We start from the raw sequence: 12,851 nt of genomic DNA on the forward strand, positions 1-12,851 counted from the left end.
AGCCAACTATAGGAATTGTTACCAGCTCCGGAGAACGGGTGTCCAGAAGATCCCAGGGAGCCATCCCAGCACAGCCGGGGAACTGCACCATTAACATCCTAAGCTAAGGGCAGGGGGACATGGACAAGCATCTAAAAACCCAGCTAATTCTCACAATTTGCTCAATCCCATAAATAGTTTCCTTCTTTCCTTATAGAGTAAAATACATCTGGAAGAGAAGGTCAACTGAGGACTCTGGCATTGGGTGGAGGAGTTCAATTTCCTTCCTGTGGGACAATGATGAAGGCCCAGACTTGTGCACTGCCCTTCTAGAAAGATGGAATAAGACAGTCCAGCAGCACTGAATGTGCACCATGGAGATATATGCAAAACAGAGACTATATCCTGCATTCCATCCCCCCCCCCCCCACCAAATCCTGACCTGAGGCAGCAGGGGTGGGCAAAGAGCATATGCCTCGGGTCCAGGGAGTCATGGCTTCCAATCTGGTTCTACCACTTACAAGTATGTGAACTTACATAAGTTTCTTTGCTTTTCCAAAGCTCGAAATTTCTCAGTCTGAAAAATGAGACTAATGAAACCGTTTGCTCACAGTTGTTGAAAGAGATTAAATGAGTAAACATATGTGAAACACCTAGGAAAACATGTGGACTAGACAATACTTGAGAAACCTCAGTTCCCTTCCCTCAGCTAACTGCTGATATTGGACCTTTAGTTTCTTCATAAATGCAAATGCCAGAGTCTAGGAATGTCAGTCTACAGCTGTGCTCTTTTCATTGAGCATTACCAATATTTTGACAGGACTGGCCTAATGTTATTCACCCCAGGTTCATTGGCACATTTCTGACCAGCCCTCATAAAGGGCTTGAGATTGCCCCTGGGGACCTGGATGCTAATAATGAATACTTGCTAGTGATTTTCAATGCACTCTGGTTATTATGTTTGGTAGCAGAACATTTCCCATCCCCAGAAAGGTCATTTACAATAGTGTAAGGCAGCTTCCTTCCACCTTCCATTTCAGATTTTTCCAAGAATGGCAGAGAACTCAAACATTCATCCATATGCATTGGAAGTACTATTCTGATGTGGCATTTGCATACAAATATCAAAGCAACTTAAAGAACTACAAGGCAGCTCTCCATCATATGACACCACCTCCTTTTATTTTTCTAGTGCCTTCCCAGCACCTTCATATCAAAAGCCATTTTCATGTACCTTCCTAGCTTTATTCATCTTGGATTCCTCTAGATTGTGTGTGAAAAGGGGGTGGGGTGGAGGAAGCAGAGACTTCTACTTTCTCACTTTTATTCTGGTGCCCCTAGAAAGCTGTCACATTTCAGAGATCACACAGATCTCACTCAAGTTTGGAGACCCTCTAACACTCAATTCACGCAAGACTGGACCCTTCTTATTCTATCATATTGTTGAAAAAGGCCATATAGTGTTGAATAATTTCAGCGTGTGGTTAGTTATGTTTACACCAAGGCATTCCATTGTGGGGTCCTTTTTGTTATAATCTTTTTATACCAAGCCAAGATAAGTTTCCTTGCTGGCTCAAATTCTGCCTTAGAGTGCTCTTCTCCCAGGCATCCCATCTATTCACATGGTTTTAAATACTTTTAATATGCTGCCAACATCCCAAATTATACATCTAGTCCCTTTCTTGCTTCTGAGCTTCAGACCCAGATAGCTAACTGCTTGAGGATCTTGCTGTGAGGCTAAATGTCTCACACACCCCTCAAATTAATCAACTTCCAAAGTCTTTCTCCAGAGTCAGTGAAAAGTTCCATTATGTATCAGTCTCACAACAAAGCCCTGGGAGTCGTCCTTGATACTTACCTCCATCTACTTCTCTGTATCTCTGCCCAATCTGTCACACCAAGCAAATCCCACCCATTCCTCTTCTACGATGTATCAGAGGAGTCACCTAATTCTCTCCATCTCTACTGTTGCCGCCATCCTAGAGTACAGCTGTGGCATCCTAACTATTCCCTTTTTGCTCCTATTCCTTTCCTCCCTAGCCCTCCGACCCCACCCTGCATAGCAGAAAGATTGAGCTCTAAAAAAAAAAAAAAAAAAAAAAAAAAAAAAAAAAAAAAAAACCTGATCAGATTTCCCCCCTGATCAAAATCCTTTAATGGCTTTCCATCCATCTTTGGATAAAGTCCAAACTCCTTATGGTCAAGGCTACACATGATCTGGTCTCTGAATACTTCTCCAGTCTCTCTTTTGTAACATTTTATTATAAAAATTTTTAAACAGAAATCAAAATGGAAAAAAATTGCAGTGATTACCCATTGATGGGCCTTGCTTTATCGTGTGTGTATCTATCCATTCATCCATCCGTCTATCCTCGCATGAATCTTTCCTGGTTTTGGTACATTCCAAAGTAAACTGCAGGTGCTGGTCTCATTGTCATCCTTCTTCCTCTTGTTCCTTATAGTCTAGCACAGGCAGCTTTCTATTCTTCAGATCAGTCAGACTATTTCGTATCTCTGGGCTTTGTACCTATTGTCCCCTCTACCTGAATTGTCTTTACCTCTTGTTTATTCCTGACTGATCCTTTAGTTCTCAACTTAAAACTTACTCTTACAGGCTGCACCCCCAACTAAATTAGATCCACCTTCCTGCCTTATATATGATCTTGAGGCATCTTGCACTCTTCCTGAATGTCACTTGTCACAATTGGTAATTATATGTTTATTTGCAAAATTATTTAATGTCCACCTCCTGTGCCAGCCTGATACCATGTCCGTATTATTGGACCATGCTGGATCACCTCTGCAGAAAGTCAACTAATATTTGTGGAAGGAATTAAAGGCGGAATGAATCAATAATTACATAATAATAATCATAATACATGGAATAAATAAATTCGTTCTTCCTTTAAAATGTGTAAACAGTATAGGTTTTTAAAGATACTTGCGAGAAAGTAGAACTTACTTACTGCCAGAATATAACCACCAAGAACATTAAAGCAAATAACTATGTGGTAAGATCCACTGCTGGTGTTCCAGCTGAGAAGAGACTGGTGGGTTTTAGAGACTTCTCTCCCATCTCCACTAGCCATTCCCCTCAAGACCATCCAGAATCAACACACAATCCAAAGAAAATGGGTGTGTGTTATGCAAATGTACCTATAAGGTACTGAGGACATTTTACCAAGGTATAGCTTTGTATCAGGCACTGTCTTGAGTACTTTTCCTGTATTAATTTTTTCCCCTCTATGGCAGAGGTTCTATTGTTATTCCCATTTTACAACTAAGGAAACTGAGAACAGAATAGTTCTTTCATTTTTTAAAAAAGATTTTATTTATTTATTCATGAGAGACACAAAGAGAGAGGCAGAGACACAGAAAGAGGGAGAGGCAGGCTCCCTGTGGGAGATCCCGGGACCTCCCGCTCCCAGGACCCCCGGATCACAACCTGAGCCAAAGGCAGATGCTCAACCACTGAGCCACCCAGGTGCCCCCAGAGTAGTTCTTTTAAAACATATTCTCTGACTTCCTCTTCTAACCAGATTGTCATTCCTGTAAAGTCAGCTCGAAAAAAAAAATTTATTCTGTCTGTGGTCCTGTTTAAGAGTAGGAAGATTAACACAGAAAACTCTCAAGCTGCTCTAATGGAGAGAGGGGTTTAGTCCGTTCTACCAAGTCTGAAATAAAGAATGAAATCCACATATAGATCAGAGAGATTTGAGAGATGCAGCCTTGGTTAGGATCCCCAGAGTTCCATATCTGAAAAATCCGGTACAAGCATTGTGTTACTTTATTTCTGTATTTGTTCCAACCCCATTTTTTGTCATATGTAATCCCACATACACATCATGTTCAAATGATCCCTGCCAAGAATTTTACCTCAGATGGGAATACAATTTACACACAAAGATAAAACCACAGTGGTCTTCCTCCTTACAGGAGCTAATGGTTGAAGGATAGAAAATGAGGCAGTGCAGAATTTCTTAGTGGAAGGGTACTCATTTCCCACAGTCTTGAGTCTGAAGGCAAGCATTACCCTCATCTGTGTAACCCTCACAAATTAATAACATCCCTGGCCTTCAGTTGCCCAGTTTCCTTATTTGAAAATGTTAATAGCATCCACTTAGCAGGACTTGGAGATACTGAAGTGCTATATTTCAAAAGCTCAGCCAGTACATGGAAAATAGAAGATGCTCAAAGATGGTAACTTTAAAAAGGGGAAAAAGATACGGAAAGATCGAGGAGGGCGGTGAGTTTGATGCTCAGAAAAAAAAAGAGGAGTCATAGGAAATGTCTTCAATAAATATACATCATGCATCCTTTTTCCTTCCCCGTGGTGGGGGGTGGGGGGTAGGGAAAGGGAGGGAGGGAGAGAGGGAGGGGGTAGTGTGAAGGGAGAGAAGAAGGGAGAGGGCAGAGGGAGAGAAAATAAGAGAAGAGCTTGGGTAAAAGTGTCCTTTAGCATTTGCATTGCTCTTAGCTGGCTGAACTTGCCTGCAGCTACCACTTACAATGCAAATTGAGCTTAGAGTCCTTCACACTAACTACACAGCAAAAACCTTTCAGCTTTAAATAGAATACTGCAGTGTGGAATGATCTGAGCAAAGCAAAGAAAAACTCAGAGATAAATGTGAAGGAGATTTTGGAGAGAGAGTGAAAGGGAAGGGGTGGGAGGGAGAAAACAACAACCTTGACATAACTGGCCAGGTAGGAGAATGCCGAAAGATCAAGGAAGGCAAAAAGCAAAGCAAAATCTGTAGAAGTACCTAGACACTACTGTCAGATTTAAGAGAAAGTAGATTTAAGTGAATAAAGGAGAAGGGTACTTTTGAGGCAAGCCCTCAACAGAAAGGATTTTAACAAATAATATTTCAATCTAGTGATCTTTCAAGGTATACTCAGCACTTCCAAGGTATTCATCAGAAGAGAGAGGATGGACTCTTGCCCTTCTGGCCAGCACCACTGCATGAATGTTCCCTAAAATGAACAAATTAAGAGCATAGAGAACTTCCAGCTCTACCCAACTTCTGCTATTTACATTGTCCAAGTTCCATTTTTTTTTCCTTCTTCCCAGACTTTCAATAAGATCAGGTAAAGAAACTTGAAGGCATACTAAGAAATAAAGGTTTTGTTTTGTTTTCGGCATGGTGTGTGTGTGTGTGTATGAGAGACAGAACGTTCTGAGAGGCTGACTCTTTAGAAAGGTTTTATAGAGCTGTCTGCTATAAACTCATGCCTCATTTTTGACTACATGAACCCAGTTATTTTAACCAAAATCAGAGTCTATAAAAATGCCATAAAACAGGAACAACAATCAGTGCAGTACCTGGGGTCCCCAAAGCACTAAGGAATTCCATTTTAACTCATTTCTTCATTCTAGAGATGATACCCCTATACACACGGCCCCAATTTGCCCATCTTCCCAGCTCAGTAAGTTTCCTGTGCCTGCGCTTGGAGGCATAATGCAATCTAGAAGAAAACACGAAGGCAGCCCTCTTTCTTTGTTGTCACAAACAGAAAGAAGTATCACCCGGAAAAACCAATAGACCTAAGGCCAACTTCTCTCTTGGATGACATGCTCAGACACAGAGACTACACAGGTAGTCATAATCTACCTGGTGACTGAGTCAGTGACAAAGCACTTGAGACTGAGAAAGAACATCTTATCACCACCCTGTCATCCTGCAAATGAAAAGAATAGGCAAGTATGGTGTGCCTGTATGGGGGAGGGACACGCTGAACATCTCTTAAAAGCCACCTCTAAGCTCCTGAACGCCAGAGCTCATACAAGTCTGCTTAATCTGTCTAGCACCATGGACATATTAGGCTGGATGCTCTCCAAAAATGATGATGAATGAAGAATATATTTTCAATATATTCACTAGGCATTTTTTTTTTAACCTAAAACTTACTGGGACGTTTATAGAAGACGCTACCTTTGCCCCCCACAATTGTATCTTTCTATTTCTTTCAGAGTTTGAACTCTTTTACTACCTTGCCAAACCCATCGCATTTTTCTGGGAGTCTTGGTTTGATTACATACTATAGAAATATTAGTGTCCCATCAATAACAAGAATCGTCCTAAACGAACACACCTTGCTGTGTTTTCCTAAGGCATTTTCACACACATTTACTCACGTGGATATTACAACGTGATAATGCAACACTTTCTATGCGGGCTTAAGGGTAAGGGCCTACAGGTAGAAAATGAAGGCAAAAATGCAAAAGTTTTGGCATTTGAAAAAAAAAAATGCCTCTTACTCTCTATTCACACACAAAAGGCAGAATGTGATTCCACCTGCTGACTTCCCTGCCTGCCTGCTAACGTCAGAACAAGAGAGAGCCTCGACAATTTCACCTCTCGGCAAAGCCCAGCCTACTGAACCCTCTTGCTTTCTGCTGGCTGTTGATTCAGCAGAAACTACTGCTGCAGAATTCATAATGGTGATTTTAAAGGCCCCACTGATCGCATTGCTCGCCCCACGTGTCAGACTGGTTCGCTCGCTGCTGGAACGCCGTCTCCCCGGCTACCTTTTTATTTCTTGCTCATGCGCTGCCAAGGGGAGAGGGGCTTGCCCTTCTGCCGAGGGAGGGCCCTTCGGGGCTCCGATTGTCTGAGCAGGTAACCTGGCCGCAGACACGGGCCGGCAGGAGACGAAGCCATCCATGCCCTCCCTGCAGCCCCCGGGACGCGGCATCATTCCGCTCAGGGAGGGGAGGCCCCCCCATCCGCGGTCCTCCGGGCCCCTTCCTACCTCCCCACCCAGACCTCGGCAAACAGCTCGCGGGAGGGGGCGTCTGCCCTCGGGGGAGGGGGCGGTCATTTCCCCGGCCGGGAGCCCCACCCTGCAAAGCCCGATCCCCGAGGGCCATTTTAACTCCCGTGGGCGCCGGGTCCACCTGCTGCTGAACGCCGGGCTCGCCTCGCGGAGCCCGGGTGGGTGTGGGGCGCCCCGGCCGCTGCCCCCGCGGGCCGAGCCCCCGCCCCGGCCCCGCGCCCGGGCCGGGAGGAGCCTCCGCCGCTCGGCGCCCGCGGCCGGCCGAGCCCAGCGACCCGCAACTTGCGCCGGGCCCCAGCGGCGGACTGCGGCGGGGCTGGCGTTACCTTCGGTCGCATAGCTGTGGTCGCGCAGGAAACTGCTGTTGATTTTGCGGGTATCAATGTCCTCCTCCATTGACAGCAGGCTTACTTGCGTGGGAACCAGAAGCCGGCAGACAAGTATCCATGATCCCTCCCCGCAGCCAGTCTCACTGGAGAGGGGGGCAGGGGAGCCGGAGGGACTGCACCATGGTCCGAGCCTGAGGAGGAGACGGGGAGGCGGAGAGAAAAAAATAAAAACCCGGCAATGGAGCTGTCACCTCCTCCACTCGGGGTCTCCGAGGCTGCGGCGGCTCCTCCCGCGGTGCGCTCACTCCGGCTCCAGTCCCCGGCGAGGATGCTGCGCCCCGCTCCGCGGCCGCCGGGGGCCGGGATGCGCCGAGCCCCGAGGGGTCCGGCCCGCCCGCCGCCCGCCGCCCGCCGCCCGCCGCCCGCCGCCCGCCAGGCGCTCACCAGCGGGCTTGGGGAGAAGCCCAACAGGTTCCCCACGCTGGCAGCCGCTCCGAAATGCAAAAAAGGTCCCTCCCCCCCCGGGCGAGCGGGCGGCCGCGACAAAATGGTGCCTTTCTGGCCCCGAGCTGCGGTGGCGCGGTGGCAGCGGCCGGGCTCGCGCCGGGCCGGCGGGGAGCGGGCGGCCGGGGCCCCGGGAGGGCGGCTCGCGCGGGCGGGGGCGCGGACGGCGGCGGGGAGCCGGGCAGGGCGCTGCGGCCGGCGCCAGCGCACTCACCCTCACGCCCACACGCGCGCGCTCGCAGCTGCCGCGCCGCTGCTGCAGGAGCAGGCTGGAGGCGGCTGGTGCATTACGGGCGAGGCTCCTCCCCACCGCGTCAGCAGCCCCGGGACTCTCCCCGGCCGCGCCGGTGGCCGCGGCGGAGGCTGCGGCTGCTCCCTGCTGCAGTGGGGCGCACGCAGCCGCGAGCCCGCACCTGGGCGCCGGCGGCCGGCGGGCAGGGTCCCGGGGGCGCGGCCCGCGCGCTCTGCCAGCCGCGCTCCAGCCGGGCCGCGCGCTCCGGGCGCCGCCGACTCGCGCCCCGCACCCCCGCCCCGCCCCCGGGTCCCTAACTCGCTGCCTTGATCCGGACACCTGCGCTTCAGGTCCCCGTGGCTGGGCAGGGGCACCACCTCCGGGCCCCCTGCGCTCACCCGGTAGGGGGCACGCGGTCCCTCCATCCAGCTCAGCGGCGAGGCCTGGGGTTCGAAGCCTCAGGGAGGGGAGGGTGTGGGAGGAAGGGCTGCCGCCGTCGCTTAATTGAAGCCTCCTGTGCTAGGAATAGAACCGGGGGAGCGGGGGCCAGAACTTTGGTGCGAGCACCCACGCCTCCTCCACCGCAGAGTCCACATCCCCTTCTCACCGTGGGCGTCTGTGTCTACACCGCAGAGGGAAGCAAGAGGGCTGAGTTTGGAAGCTGGTGCACGGAGTCGGCCTGAAAAGGTCCACCGTCCCTGGCCCTTCGCGCTCTCTTTTGGACAAAGTGCCGCAGGCCCCCCTGCAGGTGTTGCCCGTGAAGACTCAGCCCTGCAGGAACCGCTGACATTTGCTCCCAGCATGGAAGGGACGCCGGAGCCCTGTGCCCACAGACGGCCCCTGCTACCCTGAGATTTCAAAGATCCAATTAAGGCGAAAAAGAGACCTGCCTCCCTACTTCACCCAGGAGGAAAATACAGAATTTCCCACCCTCCCTTCCCCCACGTTTCCCCCAAATTGCAGATTCTGTATTTGAAAGAAAAGTGGATCGCTAGTGTCATGAAACCAGTAAAATCCTTTATGAAGCTACCCAACTCACTAAAAAGCCAAGCTGGAGAAGCCATTTCCCCCATTCTCCTCTTGTAGAAGGTACTCATGGCAGTGGGTGTCACTGCAGGGAGAGACATCAGCGCAGTCTTGCTCAGTTAAGCTCCACAAGTGGAGCTAGATGAGCCCAGAGGGACCTGTGAGTTAATTATATACATACAATGCTTCAGCTAACACAATTTAGAAAGTATTGGAAGTTCAGAAAAACAGGAAAACAAGTTTTTAACGGAGGTTGGGAATTGCCATCAGATTTCCACAAAGAGTGGATGCTTCCGGCAGCTAGAATATGGCATCGCCCCCACCTCCAGGGAGCCTGATGGAGAAGAGACTCAAAATCTTCTGTAGAGATCTTCTTGGATATCATTTTTAAGGGAAGTTCAGCTTACAATAGATTCCATCTTCTCGTTTGGTGGTGAAGTCTTAATTAAGCTCGTTTGTTCGAATTTCACAAATGAAATTGCGGTAACAAATGTAGTCTGCTCAGTGTCGGTGCATGGCTGGTTCTTCTGCACGAGCAGCTGTGTCCGTCACCAGGGCTCCAGCGGTCAGCTCACCTGCAGTTACACAGTTTAGCTCCTCTTGCTGTTCAGCATCATGGGGAAGGGGCGGGCAGAGGGGAAATAAGCTAAGTCCCTCTCACAGTGGTGAGAAGACATTTTGCTTTCAGTGGAAATGACCTTAACTTGCGACGGGACACCTAGGTATGGTGTTTGGAAATTCTCCCCTTATCCTCCTGGAAGGTGGGCTAGATTGGAACAGAGCTGCATGATGAATGGGGTAGGCCCAACCCTGCCGGCCAGGCTGTGCTTGAGAGATTTTTCCACTGTAACCAATGGGAGGTGTGCTCTCTGGAGATCAAGTTTCTGGGGTTTACTAAATTTCACCCTTCACGTTGCCTGCAAAAATCCCTCCTGCATTTATGCAACAGAACAGGCAAAACAGATACATTCTGGGTAAGTAGACTGCAAAGTTTCAACTTTTTTTTTTTTTCAGCTTTTCTACCATGAGCAATGGGGAACAGGCGCAACCCCTGTGCCAAGACCAAGAAAAATAGGGCTGCTGGCTCAGTTATATATAAGAAAGGAGGTAAGGGGGTGAAAGAACCCTGTGCAATCCTGTGGTGGTAAGAGGACCGTATAGACCATTTCTCAGAAGACCTGCTGACCTTCTGTCTGTGCTCCAACAAAGTTCTTTCTAAAAGCCTTTGAAGTGTGCACATGCCATTCCCTGTGTTCCTTCCTTATGTTCTTGGCATTCTTTTTTTTTTTTAAATATTTTATTCATGAGAGACACAGAGAGAGGGGCAGAGACATAGGCAGAGGGAGAAGCAGGCTCCCCATGGGGAACCTGATGCGGGACTCAATCCTAGGACCCCAGAATCACAACCTGAGCCGGAGGCAGATGTTCAACCACTGAGCCACCCAGGTGCCTGGTTCTTGGCATTCTTCAGCAGCATGGAAACTGAACTGTCCCTACTTCCCTGAGGCATTACCTGACTGTAACACAATGTCTTCCTCTGGAATTTTCTGTCTCTGTATCTTTTTTTTGGGGGGGAGGGGTCTTCTTCATGGCTCACTGCATTTTGTAATAGTTGTCTCCTTATCATTATCAACCATTGCTACTATATCTCTGATACTAAATGGCTGGTGCTTAGTAGGTGCTCAATTATTTTTGGTAAATGGACATAAATATTTCTTCAGTGAATGAGTAAATTGCTGAATTTGTTCAATGTAACAAATATTTGTGATATTTAGGTTTAGCAGCTCAATCCTTATTAAAATTCTTGCCAAAAAACTCCCACGCCCGACGATAAAACCTGTCGTGAGCCAGTAGTTTTCTAGTTTGTAAGCTTTATTCCAATTGAAATAATTGTCCTACCCATTCCTGTATGCATATGTACCAAAACTATTTGCTGAGCACTTAATATGCCAAGAAGTGTTCTGGTGTTGGGGATACAGTTAAAACAGAGTCCCTTTCGTCACAGAACTGAAATTCTATCATCTGATTTTGATAAAATGAGCTTTCTTAGAAATACAACAGATGTGGGACGCCTGGGTGGCTCAGCGGTTGAGCGTCTGTCTGCCTTTGGCTCAAGGCATGATCCTGGGATCCGGGATCGAGTCCCACATTAGGCTCCTTGCATAGAGCCTGCTTCTCCCTCTGCCTAGGTCTCTGCCTCTCTGTCTCTGAAAAAAAAAAAAAAAAGGAAAGAAAGAAAGAAAGAAAGAAAGAAAGAAAGGAAGGAAGGAAGACAACAGATGCATTATAAATCAACAGACTATAGCATAATGTTAAGGACTAAGGCTCTGATAGCAAGCAGAGCTGATTTTCTGACACTTATCACTGGGTCCTTGAATAAATTACAAGGTTCCTCTGAGGCATTTTTTAAACCTCTAAATTAGGGAGAACAGTATCTACTTCAAGGAGTTATTGTAAGGATTCAATGAGATAATGTATTGAATAATCCTGGAAAGACTATACTGCTATTACTTGTTGAATATTATCAGTACCACTATCAATAATGAACAAATATTAAAGCACCTACAATGTCAGGCAGTGGGGCAGGACTGGAGACTTAGCCACATCTGTGCATAAAGTGAATAGTCAGTTTCTGCTGTCATGCAACTTAGTGTCTAATTTGTAGTTTATGTAAAGGGAATCATAAACTATCAAGAGGGCAGCAGAAGACATTCTGAAAGGCTGACCAAGTTCAGGCCTGTACTTTACACACAGAGACACAAAAAGGCCAATGGCAAATACACAGGGCTTCTTAAGTTACACAATTCAGTATGATGACACGTAGACACGTTCCTTTTTTTTTTGTGGACCTTTGTCATGGTCCTCTTCCCCCTGTACTGTCACATACCCTCACCCAGTTAGGTTAGTGCTGCTTACACTGGAATCTTTCAGGTCATCCTATCCAATTAACACATTAAATATCTACAATTTTATTAAAAACTTTGACCTAAGCCAGCCTGGAGATTCTTAATATAGGCCTTAGGTGTTAGTCCTGGTTTGACCTTTGGCAAGTAATTTAACACCTCTGGGCCTTTGTATTTGCAAAATTGAAGAAAATAATAGAAACTACTGGACAGTGTTGTTGAGTGGTTTCAGAGACAGCTAAATGCTTCATGGTAAAACATCATTTCTCCTCCCTAGCCGTGGCTCCTGTGAGTCTCCACCAGTAGAAAAATGGAGAGATGTACCACAAGTGGATCAACTATGTGAATAAAAGTGACTTAGAAACCCGAGTTTTACTACCTATAGGTCTGTCCTAATAAGCAACTAGAAACTGGATACATGAAATTTTACCATCCTGCAAAAAGCCTTTATAAGTCCTGTGGAACTAGGATTACCCTATTTACGTGCAGACCTAATCATGTTTCTCTGTTGTAGAATCATACGAAATCCCTCTCTAGGATCACTAAGCACTGAATGTACAACTATCTCTCTGAGGGGGTTTATGTGTTGACTGCTTAGTGGGCAACCTCTAGAGTTTCTAGCAAGATTTGCCATTCCTTTTTGTGCACACTACAAAATGCAATACCCCACATGAGTGAACCTTTAACATGGCATTTAACCCAGGGAAAGAAAACAAAACATCTCGCTCTTCAAACGTTGTATTAAATCTAGATCCTGCATACTTAATGGATTTCACACAGTAAAATGTGCCTTCAATTATCCAAGTACAGTAATTTATGCAAAGAAACAGTGGTATGCTGGAGCTGCTATGTACTGGCTATTGAGAGCCCAACGTGCCGATTATACGCAGCTATTTCCAGCTCTGCTGTGAGGGACATCATGTTGGTAGCTTAAAATCTGAAATCTGCTATGGTGGGATATTTATATCATGGAAATTAAAAAGAAACCCTACATAAATCAGGGCTTTGGGTTTTTTTGTTTGCTTTGAGAGCCAACTGTTAAGCATTTAGCAGCACACCAGTAGAAATGCAATACTTGCTGATTTATCTTCCTTCTCACCC

At 47.1% G+C, this 12,851-nt stretch overlaps 1 protein-coding gene across 5 annotated transcripts in view; it reads right to left on the reverse strand.

The window, feature by feature from the left end:
- The window catches only part of PPP2R2B (protein phosphatase 2 regulatory subunit Bbeta), a 448,486-nt gene that overhangs the window by 264,233 nt on the left and 171,402 nt on the right, over nucleotides 1-12,851 (reverse strand). The window contains exons 1-2 of one of the 5 annotated variants that reach the window (XM_041767144.1): nucleotides 7,804-7,920; nucleotides 7,083-7,276 (exon numbers count right to left, since the gene is read on the reverse strand). The exons of 2 other annotated variants lie outside the window; for them this stretch is intronic. In XM_041767144.1, the coding sequence (XP_041623078.1) occupies nucleotides 7,083-7,152 (70 nt within the window). In that variant the 5' untranslated portion in view covers nucleotides 7,153-7,276; nucleotides 7,804-7,920. Of the gene's footprint in view, nucleotides 1-7,082; nucleotides 7,277-7,529; nucleotides 7,714-7,803; nucleotides 7,921-12,851 lie in introns of those variants that run through there. 2 more of the 5 variants (XM_041767146.1, XM_041767141.1) reach the window with 2 other exon arrangements.

The sequence above is a fragment of the Vulpes lagopus genome, chromosome 8 (genome assembly GCF_018345385.1).
Source record: "Vulpes lagopus strain Blue_001 chromosome 8, ASM1834538v1, whole genome shotgun sequence".
Taxonomy (NCBI): Eukaryota; Metazoa; Chordata; class Mammalia; order Carnivora; family Canidae; genus Vulpes; species Vulpes lagopus.